This window comes from Myotis yumanensis, unplaced genomic scaffold (genome assembly GCF_028538775.1).
Source record: "Myotis yumanensis isolate MYYU_CA2020_CCGP unplaced genomic scaffold, mMyoYum1.0.hap1 SCAF_7, whole genome shotgun sequence".
In the NCBI taxonomy this organism is placed as follows: domain Eukaryota; kingdom Metazoa; phylum Chordata; class Mammalia; order Chiroptera; family Vespertilionidae; genus Myotis; species Myotis yumanensis.
The window spans coordinates 86,266,257-86,291,689 of record NW_027223758.1 but is presented as its reverse complement, the minus strand read 5'-3'; the positions used below and the strand labels follow the sequence as shown (position 1 = coordinate 86,291,689).

The window sequence follows — 25,433 nt, the reverse complement described above, 5'->3', positions numbered from 1 at the left end:
AGTAGGGCAAATTAGCCTTAAGCTATTAGATGGTACCAGTGCTCTAATACCATGTAATAGCTTAAAAGCGAACCTCGAAAGGATCAACATTTTTCGAGGTAACTTAATTGAATTCTAGAACAAAACTTGAGAATCCTTTTAAAAAATCACAGAACTCTTCAGCATCACAAAATTTAAAAATGCAATGTTTAAAAAGCACACATGCAAAATGTAGATAATATGCAGTATGTTACATTGCATTCATCTACATCTGAAAAGAATCAGAAAAACACAATCCATAGCAAGGAGAAATTTTAATAAAATAGATATGGACTCAAAACGACATGGATGAAAGAGTCTGTAGATGAGAGCATTCCTTATGTTCAAGAAGGTAGAGGAAAATTTGAGTACATTGACTACAATGTGGACTATATAGGAAAGACCCAAACCAAACTTCTAGAGATAAAAACTGTCGTGTGTAATATGAAAAACATACCAGATGGGATTAAGATCAGAATAGCCACTTCAGGGAAAAATAAGTTGCTTTAAAGACATGATAACTATAAAAAATGAAACAGACAAAAATGACCGAAAATAATGAACTAAGAATCAGCGAGCTGTATGCAACCAAAAGCTCCATATGTGTAAATGAAGTCCCCAACTGAGAGGAGTAAGAGTGTAAAGAAAACCTACTTGAAAACTAATAGCCAGAAAATTTCCCAAATTTTATAAAACCTATGAACCCAGAAATCCAAGAATCTCACTGAACTTCAAGCAGAAGAAACATAAAGAATATGACACTGAGACATCATAATAAAATTGTGTAAGAGTAGTGGCAAAGAAAAAAATCTTCAAAGCAACCACAAAAAAAGACAACTATGTATAGAGGCACAAAGATAAGAATGATTAAGCAGTTTTCTTGGAAACAAGACAATAAAAGAGATATTAAAGTAGAGTAATATCATTAAAAAAAGCAAAATAAATACAATCTATTGACCTAGAATTCCATCTCCACTGCAAATGGTAAAATGAAAACTTTTTTAGATGTACAAAAATTAAAAAAAAAATTATCACCAACCTAACTCCATTACAAGGAAGTCATTCACAAATAAAGGAAAATGATACCTGTCCCAAATCTGGATTAGCACAAAGGAATAAAGAGCACTAAAAATGCTTAACTACCTAGTTATATAAACAATACATCTTTTGCTTATTATCTATTCTTTAAACTATTTGATTATTTAAAGAAAGAATAATAGCAATGCATTATAGACTTCAATAATATTTTTTTGTGAAGTCAACAGTGATAAGTCAAATATACATACTATAAATTAGAAGCAAGCACTAAAGAAGCAAAAGAGTTATAGTTAATGAGCCCACAAGAATGGAACATAAATGATTAAAAATAAGTAATCCCCCCAAAATTCAGAAAGAGAAGTAAAAGGGGCATAAAGAACATATGGGACAACAGACAGAACAACAACAACAAAAACACACACAAATAGTAGGATGATAGATATAAACCCAATCATATCAATATTAACATTAAATGTAAATGGCCTAAACACCTCAATGAAAATTCAGAGACTGTTAGATTGGATGAAAAAGCTAGACCCAACTACATTCTGCCTACAAAAGTCCACTTAAATATAAATACATAAACAGTTTGAAGGAAAAAATATGTATCATGCTAGCCTACAAACAAAAATCAGGCTGGAGTTGTCATTAATATCAGACATTATGCAGATTACAGAGCAAAGAATATCAGCATTGACAAAGAAAAATAGTTTATAAATGATAAAGCAGTTAATTCATCTAGAGGACATAACAGCCCTAAATAATTATGCACCTTATAACAGAGTCTCAAATTACACAGGGGCAGAAACTGGTGGAGCTAATAGGAAAGAAAAATATTCACAAGGATAATTGCTTAATAAAGCAAAAGCGCAGGCATCTCTTCTTCTGTTGTTTTTCTTTTCCCCTCGAAGTCAGTCCTAACCTTAGCTCACAGGATAACAATTCTCAGAGCTCCATGATTAAACTCTGAGATTCATGCCTGGAGCTATAGCTGTGTTTGATCGGAAATTTTAGGACTGTGCCCTATCTCACTATAGTATTCTGCTGTTGCATTAAAGAGCTATGATTTTCCAGAAGCCCTTGTTTTTTCGTGGGGGAAGTGTAACTTCTCTGCAGTAGTGTGTGCCAGCTTCCAGTCAGGCTCAGATTCGACCCCAGCTTCCTTTCTCTATTCCGAAAAGCCAGGTCTTTGCTGTTTCTGGCAATATTTATCTGAGTGTCTGAATGTATAACATTTAACTCTCTCATTAAAAATTAGCTTTGACTTTTCTTGTTAACTTTAGTTCTCTTGCTGTCTTCCCTCATTAGTAAAATTGAGATGATACCTGACACTAACAAAATGTAGAGGATGGAGGAATAGACTGGTATCTGTAAAGTACATGGAAGAAATGCACTGAACCGCTGTCCGTGAACATTAAATGACATGGGTAATTAAGAAGAGATTTGGATTATTCTGACCCAAATAAAGTATTTTTTAAAATACAGAAGATGGAGGAATCGTTTTTGATTGAATGCTTGGATTTAATGTTGGTAGAATGAATGGCCACATGGTCCTTTCTTTCATCAATTTGATTTTACAAGTGATAACTCAGGTTATAAAACTCAAGATGCAATGTGAAAGGGTTATTAAAAAAAGGGGAATAAAGAGGGGAGATTTTTAGGTTTTTAGTGAAAAATACATATATATTTACTCCAATGAAGTCTTTTCTTCTCTAGTTCAATAATATTATTAATCTTTCCTAAAAGATTCTTCCAAATAGCCTTAGAAAATCCACCAGGTGTAAGAGAGTGCGTGTGCTTTGGACCTCGGGGAGTAGAAAATGAGAAAAGAGTTACAAATAGAAGGGTATATATTATTAATGAATCCCCCTGAGCTGTCCTTAAAGATGGCTAGAAAATGCCTGTAGGTTGAAAAGACACTAACCTAAAAAAAATCATAAAAGATAAAACCATTCTTCCTGATCTATTCTGAGTAATGATCTTAGGGAATGACCTTTCCGCTCCCCGTCACTCCTCCCTGGCAGCCAATGCTCATGTTGAATGACTCTAACTCTCCCACTCAGGATTTTCTCCACATTCTATTATAGCCCAAACCATTCACATTGTTTGCCTTTCACAACGAAGTGAATGTCACTGTGTTGTTTATATTTTTGATTCAAATTAATTAATTTTTGTAAATAAGTATTTTATATAATTCCATGCATTTGTTGAGTGTTCTGAGTTTAGAAACCTAGAACCTTCAACTATTTTTTTAAAAAATATATTTTATTGATTTCTTACAGAGAGGAAGGGAGAGAGATAGAGAGTCAGAAACATCGATGAGAGAGAAACATCAATCAGCTGCCTCCTGCACGCCTCCTACTGGGGATGTGCCCGCAACCAAGGTACATGCCCTTGACCGGAATCGAACCTGGGACCTTTCAGCCCTCAGGCCGCCGCTCTATCACTGAGCCAAACCAGTCAGGGCTTCAACTATTTTTTTAAAACTGTTTGACATAGTCCACTATTTTTAGCTGTGTTGATTATAATCCACTTTTAGGTAAAGAAGATAATGTACTTGAATACTATAAATGTCATAGTTTATAAAAACACAATTCAAAGCCCATGTAACTATATTATATACATTTGCTAAACTGCTGATGTACAAAATGATAAAAAAGAACAATGCCTTATTTACATGTATGTTTTACCTTTAAAAACTGCAAATAACTTGACTTTTATTATCTCAGTGTATCTCATACAAATACTGTGAGGTAGCAGCATGCTATTCCACTTTAGAGATGAGAAAACTGAAGCTCATCGAGTCCTACAGCCACTGTGCCACCTATGACCGTGATCCATTGATAGAGACAGAATTCAAACCCCATTTGATACCAATGGATTCTGAAAAAATTTAATCATAAATGGAACACCCATTTTCTTAATCTTTTTTTTTACTAAGCAGTCTAAAATAAAAATATTTCTAATTAATATTATAGAAAAGAGATTTTTTTCTTTTAATCTTTATTGTTAAAAGAATTACATAGGTCCTCTTTCCCTCCGTTAACCTTTAGAAGTAGGCAATACATTTACCTTATAAAATAAGTATTTTAATTAAGGCAAAACTTTAATATTTTTGCAATAACAGCAATGCAAATGTTCATACTTATATGTCTTACAAAGATTAACCTCTCCTCCTCTATTAACTCTTTTTAATATCTGTTAACTCCCTAACACCATAAAATAAAGGATCAAAGGTACTCTTTTCCCACATTTTCACTGAAATAAACCTCTTTCCCAAGATTAATCATTATGGCAGAGAGAAAAGCATAGATCTAAACCCAGGGTTGAAGTGCCGTCCAGTTCCACCTTTATATACCTTTCATTATGCTTAGACTATATTTTGAAAATATGTGTCCTTTGCAACCATGCCCTCTACTAAACATCATTGAAAAGAGAATAAAAATGAAAACAAATATGAATTAAATATTCATAAAATAACTAAAAATAGCTTTCTGTAAGGGGGTTAAACACTTCAAAAAAAGTGATAGTTGATCATTAAAACTCTAAAAGTTTTAATTATGCATTTTTCCTTTCATGGGGTAACATCAAATTCTAAGAACATTAGTTTACTGTATACCTCTGCGAATCCACAACAGTGTTGGTGAAATATCTTAATGAAATCTCTTTAAGGTATGTGATAGTTTTAAATAAATTCCTAAATATCACAACTCAAGTACTATACTCAGTTGTGTAAGTAAACTTAAGTCTGAGTACAATTTGAAGAGAACTTGGATTGCAGAGGAATATATGTAGAGAGGAGTTTGATAACTCTAAGCTACCGGCTTGACTGAAATTTTTTTTTTCATTTTGTTGTTTTACAGTCATAATGACATAGCCATAAAGCTTTATATATAAATGCAAAAGATAAAGGAGGTAATGTGACTAGATAATTCAAGGTTAAAGAAAATTGATAGACTATCTTTCTAGTAAGAAAAATACGTTGACTTTCATTTTATAAGAATTGTTAAGATTAAAAGTTTCCATTTATCAGTAGAAAAAGAAAAATGATCTAATATACATTTCATATCTTTATGACACATAAGCAAGGGCAAGGGTACCCACCCCTGTGAATAGTCCTAGATACAATTATCCAATTGAAAATTCAGAGAGGAAAAATGTGTGTGTGTGTGTGTTGTGGATGGATAGAAGACAGAAAAATAGAATTGTTTTAAGAATATATGCTGCAAGCTGAAATAACATTCAAAAAAACAATTTTTCAAGAAATAAAACAATTTAAGTAAATTATTTATTTTCCTTAACAGAATAAAAACCACAGGTACTCACCTAACCTCTCGATGGAATAATACCGCTGCTTACTATCCACACGCACTGTCTCGGCATAAGGGCTTCCAACACCATAGCCAATAATGTAACCTCGCACAACGATGTTTGGGTTCAAGGGAGGAGTCCAGCTCATGATGATGCAGTTGGTCTGGGGCCTCACATGAAGAGAGCTTGGCTGGTCAGGGACTTGAGACTCTAGAATTCACAGAGAGGCATCATCAGCCTGTCTCTCAGGAGAACACACAGCATGGCCCAATTCCCACTCAACCAAGACTTAGCATCCTGTGCCATAGATGCTCAGGTGGTGTGTGACTTATGGCCCAAGGCCCTCCATGTTTCAGCACCTGAGACATTTTCCATGTTTGATTTGACTTGCACAGAATTTCTTAAGCACAAGAGGCTACTGAATACTGTCCATTCTTCTTTATTCTAATAGCTTTTCTCTGGGGTTGTTTTTAAAAAATATATTTTTATTGATTTCAGAGAGGAAAGAAGAGAGAGAAAGATAGAGACGTCAATGATAAGAGAGAATCATTGATCAGCTGCCTTCTGCACACTCCTATTGGTAATTGAGCCTGCAACCCAGGCATGTACCCTGACCAGGAATTAAACCTTGACCTCCTGGTTCCAAGGTCAACACTCAACCACTGAGCCACACCCGCCGGGCAGGAGTTTATGATTTAATGGGAACTGCAGACAAGTAAAAAGGCAGTTATAATATACTATTATAAATATTTTGGTAGGTTTAATACTGGCACATGTAATCTATTCTTTGATCAAGTAAATATTCTGGGAAGAAATTTAAAAATGTGCCCATTTAAACTTAATAGTCCATTAAGTGTTTTAGCACAGTTCCTAGCAATTAGCAGGTACTCAAAAATATTAGTGATTTGAACCTTATTCAAACTATTTGTGTTCATTATTTCTTTCCTAACTGAAAATGTCTAATGGTAACATTTGTCAAATTATGCCAGAGAATTTGATGATTAAAAGAAATAGTACAGTATATTTTCTCCTTGATGTAATAGCAAAAGGAGATGTGATCTCTTCCAATATTATCTACGATCAACACACACTTCTAGCTTAAGTGATATATGAAAGTGTGTCTTCTATTCAAGTTTTAAAAATAGATACTGTACTAACAGCTTCTCAAAAGATGCTACATTCTAAAGATACATCAACAGAATTTTCTTTCTTTTTTTTTATTGCTTAAAGTATTACAAAGGGTATTACATATGTGTCCTTTTTTTTTCTTCCCCGCCCTTGACAATCCTCTGGCCTCCCCTACCCCCTAGTGTCTTATGTCCATTGGTTATGCTTATATGCATGCATACAAGTCCTTCGGTTGATCTCTTACGCCCCTCCCTCCTGCCCCCCAACCCTTCCTGGCCTTCCCGCTGCAGTTTGACAATCAGTTTGAGGCAGCTCTGCCTCTGTATCTATTATTGTTCAAAAGTTTATAATGGTCTTTATTATTCATGAATGAGTGAGATCATGTGGTATTTTTCCTTCATTGACTGGCTTATTTCACTTAGCATAATGCTCTCCAGTTCCATGATTCCCATTTGTGAACAAAAAAGAGACACACTATTCTTTGTCCTGAAGAAGCCTGTGATGTAATATGCAAAGGCATCATAAAAAAATCTCAAAACATGGATATAAACCTTTACAGCAAAACACAATGTCTGTGAAGGATTTTCCACTATAAACCCTAAGTAAAATAATAAGAGAAATGAAAGGGATGGTTTAATATTTAAATTAGCCAGTCAGAGAAAGACAAATACCATATTCATTTATACGTGGAATCTATTGAACAAAATACACTGACGAACAAAATAGAAACAGAGGCATGGATACATGTGTTAGGAGATTGTTCATAATTCAAAATAGCCCATTTGTGCTCTGCTATTCACTTCTTAATATAAAGACAGAAATGAAAATGTTCCTTATACTACTATGTGAGTGAGTTTTCTCCAGCACAGATGATGTTAAAAAGCATGAAAACAGTTACTACTAGAATGAACTATAAAACATTGACTCAGAAAATCTGCTGTGGAAGGTGTGTGACCCGAATACTCTTTGGGGGCTGAAACTGAAATTCGCCACTCAGAAGTACATGAAAGATTTCACAAATACCTCTAGGACAATGAGTGCATATATAAGGCATAGATAAGTATTAAGGCAATTATTGAAATCACTTGAAACCAAAGAACACATTTGGCTTGAAATATGCTAATTAATGAGGCCCAAAATTTCTACGGGAGTCTGAATTATTAAGATAAGTAGGTCAACTGCCATTCTTGATGATACGATGAAATTATGGATCCTTAGTTTAATTTGTTTCTAAAGAACATTTATTATTCTTTCAGTGGTGATTACAGATTTCCACTAATGAGTAATGTTCACATATAACACACTAGGAAATTTATCAGATTAATCCCTGTGAATTTTCAACAATTACTGTGGATTGCCTATGTGCCACTCATAGTATTATAGGTCTAGGTAGGGAGATATATTTTCGAGAAGGTAAGACCACAAAATAAAAAATGAAAGAATAAACAAGGAAATCATGAGATCTTGGTAAGTGCCAGGCTGTTGGCATAGTAACTGACTTACCAATGAAGATATCACCTGGTAGAGTCTAAGGTGAATGACCAGAAAGAGCCAGTCAAGCAAACAACAGGGTGGGAAGCTTTATAGGCAGAGAGAACAACTCTGGAGAAATCTTATAACAAGAGTGAGGTTGGTATGAAAAACAAAATAAGCCCGGCCTGCATGGCTCAGTGGTTGAGCGTTGACCTATGAACCAGGAGGTCACGGTTTGATTCCACGTCAGGGCACATGCCTGGGGTTTCGGGCTCCATCCCTGATGTGGGGTGTGCAGGAGGAGCTGATCAATGATTCTCTCTCATCATTGATGTTTCTCTCTCTCTCCCCTTCCCCTCTGAAATCAATAAAAAAAAAAAGATAAAGAAAAAAGAAAAACAAAAAAGCAGAGGGTCATTGTACCTGGATTATAGAGGGTAAGAAGGAAAATGAAGAAGATAAAAAGGGGGTCACCCAATGGGAATGTAAAATGGTGCAGTTACTATGAAAAATATAAAGGCAGCTCTTCAAAATATTAAAAATAGCATTACCATATGATTTTTTTAAGTGTTCAGAATGTAAAATTGCAAATTGACCGACTTTTTTTATTTCAAGCTTAGTGCTCATTGTTTTCATACCTTTGGGCCTCAAAGCGATTCTAATATAAAACCACAACGCAAACCAACTGGTTTATCTTATTTCGTGCAAACTGTTATTTTGGCACAAGCATACTTCTCTCTGTCAGTGATTCTAACGACAACCAAAACATTTCTTCTGGCAACTGTATTAGTTTCCCATTGCTGCCATAGCTTGTGGTTTACACAAAGAGAGAGAACTCATGACAACAGTGGACAACAGTGTGGAGATTGCGGGGGGTGGAAGGGGTGAGTGGAGGGGGAAGAAGAGGGCACAGAGGGGATAAACGGTGATGGAAATAATGAAATGAAATAAATAAAACTCCGCACATTTCTGATGTTATGTTCCTGGAAGTCATAACTCCAGTGTCAATCTCACTCAGGGAGCTAACTCAAGGTGTGAGCAGGGCCACGCTCCTTCCGGAGGCTTTAGAGACGATGCTTTCCTGGCTCTTTCAGCTTTTTGTAGAGATTGCCCACCTGCCTTGGCTCCTGGCTCCACATTTCCAAGCTCTGCTTCTCTTGTCACATCTTTCTGTCACTCTCATCTCCCGCCTCCCTCTTATAAGGACCCTTGTGAGTCCATCGGGCCCACCTGGACAACACAGGATAATCCCCAGGATCCTTAGCTTAATCACATCTGCCAAATCTCTTTTGTCATGTAAAGGAATATGTTAAAGGACATGGACATTTTGGGGGCAGCCTACCATGACTCACAATATTTCCCTTCCCTTCCCTTCCCTTCCATTCCCTTCCCTTCCCCTCCCCTCTCCTCCCTTCCCCCTCCCCTTCTCTTTCCTACCTCCCTTCTTTCTCTTCCCTTTTCCTCCCTCCCTCCCTCCCTCCCTCCCTCCCTCCCTCCCTCCCTCCCTCCCTCCCTCTCTTCTTTCCTTTTTTCCTTTCTATTCTCCAATTTTTTCCCAAGTAGTGAAAAGCTTATTTTTTCTCATTTTTCATTCTTCTGCCAAGAGATATGCCATTTTTCAGAGTCCACTTTTTGAATGAGTTTGACAGTTTTATTGTTAGTGTTCTTTCTGGGTGGTCTCATCATCTTCGATTTTATGAGTACTGTGGAAATAGCTTTATGCATTTCTTCTCGCTTTTTAAAACGAATGAATTTGTGACAATCCCATTTCACTCAACAATTACTTGATCAGGCTAGTAGGGCTGGAAATTAGAGACTGCTCCTAGGTTCATGATTTTTGCTACATCCCATTTGTATTTTCAGGAGTCTCTGCAATGCAAATTCTTGCTAGCCAATCTCCTCCATTTCAGGGTAGAAGCTTAATTTTTAAACTACATTATGATAGATGTGCATAGCAGTTTCTATCTGCTCACTTCAAAATTAGAAAGCGGGGGGAGGGGGGGGCAACACAGAGAACCCCCAGCTTTATTTCCTAGAACAGTGATTTTGAACCTTTTTCATCTCATGGCACATAAACTAATTACTGAAATTCTGTGGCACACCAAAAATATATTTTTTGCCAACATGACAAAAAGTAGGTATCATTTTGATTGATTCACACTGGACATCTATTGTTGTATTGGCTGTTGTCACTTATTTATGTGACAATCGAAGGGAAAAAAAGTCAGTGGTCCTGACTAAGGCGGGTATTGCATGTTGTAAGGTCTTGCCGCACCCAGGAGGATCGCTGTACTAGAGGGTACTCTGCTCAACTTCATCACAAATTCTCTCGAGCCATTCGTTATGCAAGACATTTACATAAGAACTTTTGGGAATTCTAACAATCTTGCCTTTTTTAAGCTGAAGTTTTGAGGCACAAATTAAATATTTTACAACGTCCCAGCTGTTGGTTATTGCAAACCTGGTTTCAGGCAAACCGGAACAAACAGTGAGGTTTATTCTATAATCACTTTAACAAAACATCCTAATTAAAGGGCAATCCATGAGGAATAGGAGTCTTTCTCTAAGTTAGTGTTGATCCTCAACTGCTTAAGCCAAGCAGAGAATGCAGGAGGAAGTCCGGAAGCCACAGGAAACAGAATTGCTTTCCGCTCTCTGCACCACCCACTGTGTCTGTGCAGCTGATTGCAGGGCTCAGAGCTACCACCTAAGGAGGAGATCACCCCACTGGGGTTCACCAAGAGACTCCAAAGCCGTGGGGGAAGTAATGCAGCCCAAGGCGCCTAGAGAGGGCTAACACTGCAGTTCCCTTCCAATGCAGATTTTTGGCTACAGCAATGTCTTCCATTTCTGTTGGTTTTCAATCCCTTTTCCGTATCCACAATTTATGAAAAATCAAGCAAGTTTAATATCAAAATTTTTGACTTTGGAATGTTTAGAGTTCAAAGCTTTCTAACATTAGCCATGAAAGATTTGGTAGAACTCATTTATATCTTATTTTATGGTTTAAACATATACACGAATAAGTTTAGATGGGATGAGGTGAATAATTTTTTTTTAAATCTCCTTAATATCCTATATAATAAAAGCATAATATGCAAATTGACTGAACAGCCAAACATCAAAATGACCATCCGGACGACCATCTGGGACCACGCTATGACATCCACTGGTGCCAGGCCAGCCAAGGTGGGTGCAATGCGATTGGTTGGGGGCCTGGCCATCACCTCATAATTGCCCCTGCAGAGGGAGACCCAGGCCACCGACAGGTGGGCTGTGGTGGGTAGGCGGAACATCTCTCTGTGAGGGAAGTCTGGGTCCCAGGTGCCAGAGGGAAGCCGGTGCTGGCAGCTGGGGGAAAGGAAGGCCTACTCTTGCACGAATTTCGTGCATCAGTCCTCTAGTTCATATATATCTTGCAAGCCATCAGGCTGAGTTTTCCTTTGGAGCTACTAGTAACCAACTCTGAAGTTGTACACTTGTCCAGATATATTAATTCCCATCAAGATTTATACTTTTTAATATTTGAATAACACAGATATAAAAATGAGAGAAACAGGGTGGAGGATGAGAAATTGAACTCATTTTAGGGGAGTATCTCAGTGCAAAGAGGCCACGAGTAAATAAATTGAGAAGGCCTCAGGACCAATATGTCTGGTCCTCTTAATTTCTTACAGCAAGCAAATCATTGCTTTACAAAGCACAAGAGACACCTCTCTCCCACAATCATATTATAAAATGCCCTGAAATGGATATTAGTTTCCATTTTGTTTTGAAGGTGAACAATCTCAAATCATAATCATAACAGCACTATGTATAAGAAGTATCAACCCTACTCCCTATCTTCTATTAATTTTTATTTACCTTTCTATGATGGTACCTTGTGGGCAAGGTCAGAATTGCCTAAGCAATTATCATCCATATAGAGAAGTAGAAGAATGGGAAAAGACAATATTTGAAATGTGTTAAGATAATTGACTGATAACTGAGTAACATTGGAAAGAATGAGGATGCATTTTGAACCAATATTGGCAGAAATAATTTTCCTAAAGGCATTCTTTTAGAAGAATACCTTCTACGCTACCTCACACACCTTCCCTGTATACCTGGTCAACCCCTTTCCCTGAAGTTTCTAGCTCAAGTGTTATTTGTTTTCATGAGGTCTTTTCACCCAGTGCAGCCAATACCTGTTTATCGCTCAAGAGAGCTGCTCTCATCTCTTTCACGTCTGTACCTCCTCCTCCCCCCTCTTGGCACACTTGAGGTTCTTAATTATATTTAATAATGACTGCATCACCACTAAAATGAAGAAAGGGTAAGGAGGTATGCTGCATTCATAAGAAGGACATTATGAAGCCACAGGCTTGGAAATGTTCCAGCAAATCCAATTAAGCAGCATTGATTAGGACTCGGCTCATGGGCCCAGCATAGGGATTCTTCATCAAAATAGATATGTGAATTGGATGATGGTAAGATTGCATGGACATGAAAAGCATGCAGAGAAATAAAAGTTTTGTGCCATCCCGGGAGCTGTGACACTACATTTTAGTTTCACGCAGATTGTGAGTCATTCGAGTGAGGGGAAGGAGCACATGAGTCAAGTGGAGAGCCCCATCCATCCTGGGTGTTTTATGGGACCTTCAGCACCTCTGCCCCATTTGTCTCCACTCCTTCTGGTAAGAGATACAGCCCCTGGGCTTGGGTAAATGATATGACCTCATTTCTTAGAATCCTTTGCCTTGAGTCACTGTCTCCCATTGCCCCAGGGTCAGTTCCAGAGCATTGGTGGAGGCTCTGCTCAGATAACCTGCACTGGCCATTCACTCACAAACCTCGCCTGGAGTCTCAGCTCCACAGTTACTTACAAACTTTAAAAGTTAAATAGGAAAATAAGGTATCTGTATAGCATATCCTAACTGTCTTTTTATTCTTTAGAGAAAACAGATCACATCCTCATGACTTTAGGCCCAGCTATCTTGGCCTCCTTGCCATATGTCTACCACCAACTGGGCTCCAATCTCAGGATGTGGTTTCTTTCTGGTCCTTCTGCCTGGAGGGCTCTTGTTGGACCTAAACACAAGGCTGCCTCCCTCACTGCCTTAAGGTCAGTGCATATAGTTTACCTGTCAAAGAGATCTTCTCAACCCGCCAAGGTCAAACAGTTCCTAACCATTTGCTATTCCCTCTACCATGCTTTGTTTTTCTTTAGAGCATTTATCACTATCTCTATATGAACAAAATGTATAAATATTGAGAGTAGGGACCTTATTTATTGTTTTACCCCCATACCTAAAATAATGCCTTTTATATATAGGCCTTCAAGAAGAAATCCATGTTGAATAAATAAATACATAAATTAAAGTTCGCTAACCTACTAGTGAAGGGTATTGAGCTTTGCGAATTGCCACTGTGTAGCTCCACAATTTCTCAATTTATATTGCCTATGACAAGTTAAAGAATAAACTGTAAAAGCTATTTCTCAAGTAAAACAGAAAAATAAGGTATTTGTTTAGCTTAAATAACATCTTCTAGGATTCAAGTTATTTTCCCATAAAGTATAATATCACCTCTAGGGTTGTCCCCACTAGGTGGGCCCAAGTTTGCCTACTTCTAATACATTGTCTTTGTTTGTTTCTGCCAGAGTGACCTCATCAAAATGCACATATAATTAAGTCACTATTTTAAAAAGCCCATTAATGACTTGCTTAAGAGAAAGCATATTATTGCTTTAATGACATTCCAAGGACAGAGTTCAAACTCCTTAATTTACTCTTGTCAGATTTAGAACTTATCTCACAAACCTCATCATATGTCATCTCTGTGTTTTAGTCTCGATGGCTTTTTTTCCCCCAGGCCCCCAACAGTTCCATTGCCTGTCTTGACTTCATACCTGCATTTACCTTGCCCTCTCTTCTTCCTCCCTCAATTTCTAATGCATGCTTTGGTGCAGCTAATTCCTGTTCATTCTTCAAGTCTCAGTTTAAATGCAAATCTTGATTATGTTTGTCTATTTGCCTATCAATCCACCTCTCTATCCATCCTATGTTAATATGATGGACAGGGCCAATATTCACCTGGGTTTGAACTAAAAAATGTCAATTTCCTATTATTTCACCACGAATGTTTGTCTTTCTTTGTTATACTCTAAGATCCACAAGCAACAGATCATGTCTTTCTTATTAATTATTATATCCTCAGTGCCTAAAGCTTAGTACATTTTCTTTCAATATTCTTTGAATGAATGTGCTGTCCCTTGTCAGTGGTTACTATTATTGTGGAAACAGCATTTGTTTATTATTTTAGAGCTGTCATAATTACTTTGTAAAATCTATTCAGTGACTATGTTAAAATCACAAATGAGGGTAGATTATTTAGAAAGAGAAAAAGGGAAAGGTTAAAGAGGAGAAAAATGAGGAGGAAGAGTTTGCAAAAGAGGAAGGTAGGACAGACTTGAGAAAGGGTGACGGAAGAAGAACCAGAACAAGAATAAAAATGAGAAGGGAAGGAGGAAGAGAGAAAGAGGACAGAAGAGGGAAGGAATATAGAACTAATAGGCCTCATAGAAATTTCACTGTCAGTTATTTAGACAGTTGTCTTGTGTCATCATATTTTCAATGCACATGTGTTTCTTATTTTAATCCTTGTCTGAGGATAGGTTTATATTGATTTTAGAAAGAGAGGAATTGAGAGAGAGAAACATCCATATGTGCCCCCACTGGGAATCGAACCCCCAACCTTTTGGGGTAAGGGATGATGTTCCAACCAACTGAGCCAATAGGCCAGAGCCACATGTATTCATTCTTTTACCATTTTTTCATGGTCCCAGTTTTGATCGCCTAGCTTTAAGTTTATAGATCACAATTTCCTTTTCCAAATACCACTCATTTGCATGAATTTCTATCTCTTTCACTTGTAGGTTGTAATCTCTATAGTATATTTCTGTTTTATTATTTAGATGTTTTTTTCTGTTGTTTTCATTTCTTTCTCTTGATTTTTATTTTCTTATTTAGCTATATGATATTTTTATTTCATAAAATATTTCTCATCTTGTAATTTTGAAAAATTTGCTTATACTTAGTGTTGTGATTTTTATATGAATCACCATAACTATCAAATCAAGAAAGTAGATTGTCCTTTATATAAAAATTAAGTGTCAAATACTAAGAACCATAACATAAACAAATAAAAAATATAAATTGCTGTTTTGCATATGCATCATAAAACAGCATAAAAACTATGCAAATTAATTATATTTCATGATAATTATCAGAAATTGTAGCAGTTCCTGTGACAAAAATGTTTAAGGTCAACTATTCAAAATAAATATTAAAAAGATAACTTCAAATTATCTTGAAATAAGTAACATAATATGAGGACTATAATTAATGCATAATTAATTTATATTTACATGGCAATGTTGAAGACTATACTCATTAAGGTTTTTTGGTTTTGCATCTAAAGATATAGAAAAAATAAATATCCCCCATGATGGAGTTCATTAACTTTCTTAAAGAGAGCCTTTGAAGCTGAAGTAGCAAGGAAGACAGAAGTCAGAGTGATAATGATTGAGGAAAGATCTTACCATCTAGATCATTCTCTGGGGTCTCCGCTGTGTGCCAGTTGGAAGCTGGTCCCGTGCCATTGACTGTCATGGCTGACACTTGAAAACTGTACTGACTTCCTTTCTCCAGTCCTAGGAAATAGTTTTCCACAAAGAAAAAAAAAATACTGAGTAACTATTTCTAGCTGAGTTTCAAAACTTAGTTAAATTTTAACTACTGTAGACATGCTTTATGTTGTTTGTGATGGTTGAGGTAATTACTTTTATTTTGGCCAAAAGGTCAGACATATTATAGTAAGAACTCAAATTATTTTTCATATATTCTTATTTATTTTGGTCCAGTTTATAAAAATGTATTCCTGAAAATAGCCTCAGGATAGATGCAGAATATAAAATATGAACGATGAAGAAATAATCAGAAATAGCAAGGATCATTTTTCCTCACAGTCCGGAAGAGGCCTGCCTATAAATCAAAAACCATCAATCTAAAAATTTATGTCCTCATCATCCATCCAAGGTCAGTGATTATGTTTTATTTGGGCAAAGCAAAAAGAATCCAAAGCTACTGCACTTCAGCAAAAAATATTAGGGCTTTCGTCTCCCAAAACCGTCACAAGGCATACTTTGTTTTGCATTGCTTCCATAATAGAGCATGACACAAGTCTATCTCTATGATAATTAGTACAAATAATATTGTATCCTGCAGGCTAATTTTAGAGTACAGGTAGATGAGAGAGCCCGTGGATCATTAGTGTGATATGTGTTAATTTTGTATGTAAATAATTTTCCTTTTAGCTGAATCGCTAGTAGCTCATTAACACAACAAATTACTGTAAAACAGATGACACCTGTCAAAGGAGCACGTGACTTTTTTGAGATGTTGAGGACTCAGTTGAAATTGACAAGTCCTTAAATCTCAAGGTGTTGAACAACCCTGATAAAGATAAAAATATAATCCCTCTTTGCTTTTTTTCGTTAATCACACATGGCACACACATTTGGTGCCAAGGAAAATTCATAAAGAAAGTAAACTACTAAGGAAATGAGGCTTATATAATGTACAACATTATGCATTTGCAGATTTTTGCATAGGAGAATGAACACATGTTGGTATTAAGGGGAAGTATAACTTACTACTCAGAGGAGATAGTGTTTTAAGTGATGGATAGCATGGACTTCTTAATGTCAAGGGACAATTGCCATCAATAAATAGTACCATTAGAGAAGACAACTTGATTAACTCGCCCACACAAAGGTATCTATAACACAAAATGTCCTGTTAAGGACTTCTGATTTTATAAAATACACTGAAGCTCCATGAAGACATGGCCCGAGAATGGTTTTGGCACTGTTGTTTTTGTCATTATTGGTATTTTAACTGTATATCTACAGAACCCAGCCTGACACATGGAAGGCACACACATCACTAACACACGAAGAAACTATAATGATAAGATATAATGATAAAATATCCAACACCATCAGGGAGGTGGCAAACACATACTTTTGAATATAAGATCTTTGTCATGCCTCACGGAGGCTCATTGCTCACCATGTTTTGTCCTTTGGTTATCTACTCTTTGTTAATATCTGATACCTTCTTAATGAGATTTAAGTGCACAATGTAGTATTGTTGACTGTAGGCACTATGGTGTAACAGAGACCTCTACAACTTACACAACTTGTGTAATTGTCACTTTATACCCACTGAACAGCTTCTTATGTACTCTCTCCCTGGTCCCTGGCATTCTATACTCTGCTTCTATGAGTTTGACACTTTATACCTCATGTAAGTAGAATCATGCGGTATTTGTCCTTCTGTGACTGACTGATTTCACTTAGCATGTCTTCCATGTTGTCGCAAATGGCAGGATGTCCTTGTTTTTAAAGGTTGAAGACTATTCCATTGTATGTAGTTACCACACTAAAAGACTCCTTTGTTTGTCAGTGGACATTTCGGTTATTTCTTTATCTGGCTATTGTGAATGATGCTGCAGTGGGCCTGGACGTGCAGTATCCTTTCCAGATATGGATTTCAATTCCTTTGATGTATTCCCAGATGTGGGATTGCTGGGTCATCGGCAGTTCGATCTTTAAGCGGCAGTTTTATTTTTAATATTTTGAGGAACCCCTCTCCTGTTTTCAGCATAGTTTTTGCTTTCAAAGTTAAGGTTGGCATTAGTGTGTACATGTTTGAAATATTTGAATATTAATAATCCTCTACAGATTCATATAACAGCCAGTCATCTAGGGAGCTAAAAACAACAACATTGTATAGCACAGGCTGCATGTAACCAGGAGTCAGGAAACCTGTGATTTAGTTGGGATCATCACTTTAACTAGTAAACAAATGTTAGCAATGTCAGGCTTTGGGCCTCTGCTACCTTTTCTGTAAAACAAGGGGAATAGGTGAGGTAAATGGTATAGGTCCTGCTTTGGTTAGTTCAGGATCCAATCTCAGTGTGTGTGTGTGTGTGTGTGTGTGTGTGTGTGTGTGTGTGTGCGTGCGCACGTGCACATGTGTTACTCAGCTGCTTCTAACTATAATTTAATTCTAAGAAAGATGTATGGTGTAGGTAGCAATTCTTTTCTTAGCTGTAACAAAATTTCACTGTCGAAAGCTGATTGCCTTCTGCCTATTTCTATCTCCAACAATACTAAGTCCCTTCAAGCTTTGTAATTCTTTTGTTCTATTTCTCATTTCTTAGAGCTTATGGCAAGAGATGGTATATTATTCAAACAATATGATCCCCCTTTATTCTCCTAATGTTAACCTTGTTATAAAATATCTATGCTATTGTTTTAGTTTTTCAGTCCTTGAAATATCAATGTGTGTTTATCATTGTTTATTCTATCTCAGCCATGAAACACAAGAAAACTCCTGAACTCAATCCCAAACAAGCTTTTCTGAAGAGCTCTCAAAAATCAAAAACAGCATTTTAAAATATAGTTGACAGGGCTTTCCACAATAAACTCATCATTGTGGTTTAAAATCCTTGTTATATCGGAATTACTTTGTTATTGCAGATGTCTCATTCTCCTAGCAAAACACACAACAACAATAACACACACCTGTATAACACACGGAGGATTGTACAAAAAAGTGTTTGCGTGTCTATACCTGAATATTTATTCATATCATCAAATGAAACATCTGGCATTTCCAATTTTCTAACAGCCAAATCAATATATCCACCTGTCTTACAGGTATTGAAAACATGGGGTCAAATCCTGTACGTTTTAAAGTGTTGTAGATCACCATAGAAAAATCAATTACGCTGCTTACTAGAAAGTGCATATACTAAATATATCCTGGGGACAAGTGAAAACCACAGCCAATCTACCAGGGTAAGTTCCGTGCTGACTTCTCCACGCTTTGCAGCATTGAAGATATTTCCACAACATCTAGAAATGCAGCAGGCACAAGGGAAGCCAATCCACATAGAGGAAGAGAAGGCAGATGTTTTGTAAAACTTGTTTTTAATGTTTTCAGAGCATAAGGCTATTTTCTGGCTCTTTTTTATTTCTTTGCTTCAAATTAAAACTGGCACTTGTGTGGCTTTTTTGCAATAAACATCAGTTACAGTTTTAAATATAACTGCTCAGGTGGTATTTGCATTTTATAAGTATCGAAAGGAAGAAAGAACAGTATGAATGAAGGCTTCAAATTTGGAGTTGAGATTCCTATGAAGCTATGCAAATGAAAGCAAGCATTTGTGAGCTAGGCCAGTAACAAGTTGAGCTACTTCTTTGCCATAAGCTGGAATGATATTAAACCAGAGTGGTGATGGGTTATGTCACGTTGATTTGAAGCTCTGATTGTCACACATATTTTAGATGAATAAAACATGTGGTACTAAATTATTTATTTTTGAATAAACAAAGTTTATGAGAGGATACAATTCAAAATAATTGTCCTTGAGAGAAAAATAATAGGAGGTGTCTCTGGTGAGTTGAATAGTGTCCCCCTGAACATTAGAATGTGACCTTCCTTGAAAATAGGGCCCCTGCAGAGATAATAAGTTCAAGATTTCAAGATGAGTCTCTCTGCCCCTCTCCCTTTCTCTCTCTAAAATTTAAAAAGCCCTGGCTGGTGAGGCTCAGTTGGTTGAGTGTCATCCCAGACATCTGAAGGTCACTGGTTCAATTCCTGGTCAGGGCACAGACCCAGGTTGCCGGTTTGATCCTAGTTGGGGGTATACAGGAGGCAACTGATAAATGTAGCTCTCTCCCTCTTCCTTCCTCTCTCTCTAAAAATCAATAGAAACAGATTTAAAATATTTCAAGATGAAATCATCCTGGATTTATGGTGGGATATACACCATCACTGGTGCCCTTATGAGAAGAGGAGAGGCCATGGAGACACACAGAGGAAGGTCTGCAGAGGTGGAGGCAAATATTTGAGCAATGCATCTGTAAGCCAAAGAATGTCAAGGGTTGCCAGCAACCACTGGAGGTTAGGAGAGAAACGTGGGATGGATGCTCTCTCATAACCTCCAAAAGGAACCAATCCTGCTGATGCATTGATTTTTAACTTCTCACTTCCTGAACTGAAAGAAAAAAAAAATCTGTTTTAAGCTACCACGTTTGTGGTAATTTATTATGTCAGCCCTAGGACTAATATAGGGTCTTTGGTAGTGAAAAGGCTTATGCTTGCTGTTCTCTGTATAATCATTTTTAAAAAATGATTAGCTATGGTAAATTGTGCTCCTATGAACATAGGGGTGCATATATCCTTTCTGATTGGTATTTCTAGTTTATTGGGATATATTCCTAGAAGTGGGATCACTGGGTCAAATGGAAGTTCCATTTTTAGTTTTTTGAGGAAACTCCATACTATTCTCCACAGTGGAGTCTGCATTCCCACCAGCAGTGCACGAGGGTTCCCTTTTCTCTGCATCCTCGCCAGCACTTGTCGTTTGTTGATTTGTTGATGATAGCCATTCTGACAAGGTGTGAGATGGCACTGCATTGTCGTTTTGATTTGCATCTCTCGGATGATTAGTGACTTTGAGCATGTTTTCATATATCTCTTGGACTTCCTTATGCCCTCTTTTGAAAAGTATCTATTTAGGTCCATTACCCATTTTTTGATTAAGTTGTTTGTTTATCTTTCTTTTGTTAAGTTGTATAAGTTCCTTGTAAATGTTGAAGATTAAACCCTTATCGGTGATAACATTGGCAAATATGTTCTCCCATGCAGTGGGCTTTCTTGTTGTTTTGTTGATGGTTTCTTTTGCTGTGCAGAAGCTTTTTATTTTGATGTAGTCCCATTTGTTTATTTTCTCTTTAGTTTCCATTGCCCTAGGAGCTGTATTGGTGAAGATATAGCTTCGGCATATGTCTGAGATTTTGCTGCCTGTGGATTCCTCTAATATTTTTATGGTTTCCCATTTTATGTTTAAGTCCTAAGTGCCCATCAGCAGATAAGTGGATTAAAAAACTGTGGTACATCTACACAATGGAATACTACGCTGTGGTAAAAAAGAAGGAATTCTTACCATTTGCAACAGCCTGGATGGAACTGGAGAGCATTATGCTAAGCGAAATAAGCCAGTCAGAGAAAGATAAATATCACATGATCTCACTCATTTGTGGAATATAATGAACAACATAAACTGATGAACAAAAACAGATCCAGAGACAGAGAAGCATCAATCAGACTATCAAACCACAGAGGGAAAGTAGGGGAGCACAGGGGTAAGGGGGAGAGATCAACCAAAGGACTTGTATGCATGCATACAGGCCTAACCAATGGACACAGACAACAGGGGGGGGGAGGGCATGAGTGGGGGGGGGGGTATAAGGACACATATGTAATACCTTAATCAATAAAGAAAAAATAAAGAAAGAATAACAAGTGAAAAAATGATTATACCTTCTGTAGAAAGAAAATCCTTTAAGTTTGTCTATTTAGGGTGTCTGAATCTTGGTTTGATATTACTGAGTTTAATGTGATACTTTCCATTTGCCAACTCACTTCTTAGCTGTCCAGTGGGAGTACACTTAGCTATAGTGGGAGGAAATCTTCAATTTTTGTAACCAAAAGTTGCAATATGACACTAGAGTCTTGACCTTTTGTTTTACACTTTACATATGCAATTAAAAATACATATTTTATTGTTATAAAAGTTAGCAGCAATCACTATTAATATTTGGTATCTATTATTCTAAATATTTTCCAATGATTTCATTTTTTTGGTTTATAAATATGGACTTATATACTAATACTGATTGAAAACTAAGTTAGTGATATGTTTTAAATATTTAATATATAATTTAGTATTTTTATATTACTTCATTTTCAATAGATGTACAATACTCCATGATATGATTATGTCTGAAATTTCTAGTTAACTGTCTATAATTGGATGTTTAGGAACTTTTTTATTATTTGTTATTAAAGTAACAGTGCAAAGAGTTAATCATTCGTAGAGTAAAAAACTTTGCCAAAAATATGATTGTTGAATTGGAACAAACTGCTAGAAGTTGGAAACCTAAAATGTATTCTTAAACACACATACACACGTACATACGTATATACATCTGTATATAACATATGCACATTGCTTCTAGAAATAGTCAGGAAATTTTATGTCCCACAAGCAGTATATGAAAGTTTGTATTTCTGTCAGATGCTTTCCAGAAAAGGCTATCATCATTCATTTTTACCTTTATAACTTTAATCAAAGGAAAATGCTAACTCATTTTTGTTTTAATTTATATTTCTCTACCAATAAGATTGAACATTTCATCATGCTTATTCAGCATTTATAGTTCTGTAAATTGAATAGCCAATCCTTAGTTTTTCTATTGGAATGCTCATAATTTAATTAATTATTTTATAAAAAGAAGTTTATTTTTGTATTTAATCTTTCATTTGAGAAAGAAAAGCCTTGATTAAAAAAAGTTTCAGGGCTTCAAGTGCCCATATCTATTAAAATATAAGGCTTCCATTAAATTATCCTTAGAGTCCTTCTTCCGGACAAACATAAATCTTAGGAATTATACTAAAAAATTTTCAGTAAGATTTTAAAATTTTGGTGATTTCTCCCAAAGGATACTACATGTTCTGTTAAACATAATAAAGAACACATCTACCTCACTTCAACTTCAATTATTTTTACCTTCTGATCATTTCATCAGAGAAAAAGGCATAGGATCTTAGCTTTTCCTGAGCTTTTTAAATGTACAGTAGAGTGCCATGACTTCCACTTAGAACAGTGATGGCGAACCTATGACACGTGTGTCAGAGGTGACACGCGAACTCATTTTTTTGGTTGATTTTTCTTTGTTAAATGGCATTTAAATATATAAAATAAATATCAAAAATATAAGTCTTTGTTTTACTATGGTTGCAAACCAAAAAATTTCTATATGTGACACGGCACCAGAGTTAAGTTAGGGTTTTTCAAAATGCTGACACGCTGAGCTCAAAAGGTTCGCCATCACTGATAGAATCAACAATACCTGCCTGGGAGAATCTGTCCAGATATAAAATAATACACTTTTTTGGCAATCTACCTTGGAAGCACTCTCATTATTATGCTAAAATGTTATAAGCATAAAAGCCAAACAACCTGAGGGGGAAAAAACAGATTTCTATCAAGTTTCAGACTGTAGGCTGAATACGATTTTAAAGTGTGTGTGTGTGTGTGTGTGTGTGTGTCAGTGTGCACATGCGCACGTGCGTGCGCTCATGTGGATTGTGTACCTGTACTATGATTCCAAGTGGAAATTTACTGATTACTTACCACAGAAAAAGGAATAAATAAAGGGTTACTTTCTTTCTTCTCCTCTGCAGTAACAGTTTACTTCTGCATTAGCTCTAAGTTATGGGTTTTAGTGTGTATATTGTCCTAGGCACAATTTCTGTGCCATCTCAGATTGGCTCAACTGCACTCACCAATCCTTGCCATGAGCCACCGTGATTTGCTTTGCTTCTCAAGCCTCTAGCAAAAATTTACTCTCTGCTTAGGGTTACCAGGCCTGAGTATTGCTGCTAAACCAGACCCATCCACCCTCACATAGGTGCTGATTGACAAGGAGAATTCCATGTTTGGATACTCCCTGGAGCTCTGGCATCCCAGGGAGCTGTGTGTAGGTCCAAAATCCAATCTGTCAGTAGATTTTGACTAATGATAGGAAAGAGAGAAACTGCTCACACTTCCTATCCAGCCATTGACTGTGAGGCTCACAGTCTCTCAAGAGACACCATATGAGGCCAAGCAAGCTCTGTATTTGTCCTAACGTGTGGTCAGCTCAATAACATGCCTCCATGATCTGATTTCCCTTCTGCCCTGGCTCCCTCCCCTTGTCCCCTCACTCTTGTTTTCCTGGGCTTGCACCCCCAAAGGCCTTATTTTTGAAAGCCTGCCTCAGCCTCTGTGTTCTAGGAAAGAAACTAGACTGGCATTGTATGTCAATAGCTAAAGTAGATATATAATTATTAATTTTATTAAAAATAATCCTCTAACTACTACCTGAAAACTGGGTCCAGTTTTCATAGAGAAGTTTGAACTATCAAGAATTCTACCAATATTGCTATAAAAGTGAATTTACCTTGATATCTATGAAATGTAGAACAATCTATCTGTTTATTCCCCAAGCTAACCCTTCTTTCCATTTTCCAACACCATTACCACCCAGGAGATTGGGGGAAGCGAGACCAAAGTGGCTTAAACTTGGAACCATTTAGTTATTAGCTAAAAATTTAGAAGTTATTTGGCAACAGGTGCTATATTGAATCAGCAATGCTGAAAAACTGAAATTGATTTTTAAGAAAATATATGATGCACTTATTAAGATAATGATCCAGAAATAAAATATGTAGTGAAAACATTATAGAAAATATCAAGTTCAAAATATAGAGGTTTTTCTTGTTCAGACCAACAATTGTCACCTGCCAGGAAAAAAAATGTTCCCTTGAAGTGAGAATGCATTCTATTCCCAAAGCATTTAATTCATCAAAAACTTGTAAGACTACACCGTGTGAACACTGACCTGTGAACATGTACCAGAGGTTGTTTGGCTCCAATGTTTCCATCTCGCCCCTGCGGGTCGTCTTCCTGTGTCGAATTTTATAGCCGGTAATAAATCCATTTTGTGTTCCGGATGGAGGAGGCAGCCAGCTCACTTTGATACTCTGAAAAATAACAGATGCAAATTCAAACAGAGACAGGATGGACGACAGAACAGGGTCAAGGAAATGACCCGAACCTACCAGTAAGTATAAAGCAGAGGAGCAAGAAGTGCTGGGGGTTGCCCCTTAGAACCAGGTTCAATGCATTCTTACAATTTGGCAGTATTCCTATTTGTCTAATCTTGACAAAAATGCATTTCATTTGATTGACTATGCTCTTTGGGAGATAAACTAATGAATAAAAATTAATGATATATTGTCTGTGGCTCCCAAAGAACTCATAGCTGTAAATATATACAGAATTGTCCTTCCCTTATTACCCCCTCCACATTCATGTGTGTGGACATGTTCTTTGCTCTCATGTGTTTAAGAAAACCAGATTTGATGAAGAAGTATACGTTCTATTTTTATTTTTCAGTGCTCCAAGGTAGTAATAGCAGATATTATCATTATTTAATAATTTTACAAAAAATGAAATTGAATGGGGCCAGAGTCACCTTGTACCGTCACTGGAAGATTATCCAACTGTTTATTCTAACATATGTTTATCCATTCATACTAAAATAAATAATCATAGGGTGTCTACTTGCCAATTCTAATCACCTAAATTCTCCTATAAAATATTCTTGAAAGAAATAAAACTGAATTGAAATCATTAGTTTTTAAGCTATCCAATAGGCCTTCCCTTGGTAAATCAATAAGCATCATTTTCCAAAGATTACAAGCTTATTTTTTGAAAAGTCAAAATGAATTTCAAATAGG

The 25,433-nt window shown here is 36.5% G+C and overlaps 1 protein-coding gene across 2 annotated transcripts in view; it reads right to left on the bottom strand.

Annotated features, from left to right (window-relative positions):
* Positions 1 to 25,433, bottom strand: part of DCC (DCC netrin 1 receptor) — a 937,052-nt gene that overhangs the window by 131,298 nt on the left and 780,321 nt on the right. For both annotated transcript variants that reach the window (XM_070421174.1, XM_070421175.1), the window contains exons 13-15: positions 24,533 to 24,674; positions 15,551 to 15,661; positions 5,383 to 5,577 (exon numbers count right to left, since the gene is read on the bottom strand). In XM_070421174.1, the coding sequence (XP_070277275.1) occupies positions 5,383 to 5,577; positions 15,551 to 15,661; positions 24,533 to 24,674 (448 nt within the window). The remainder of the gene's footprint in view (positions 1 to 5,382; positions 5,578 to 15,550; positions 15,662 to 24,532; positions 24,675 to 25,433) is intronic.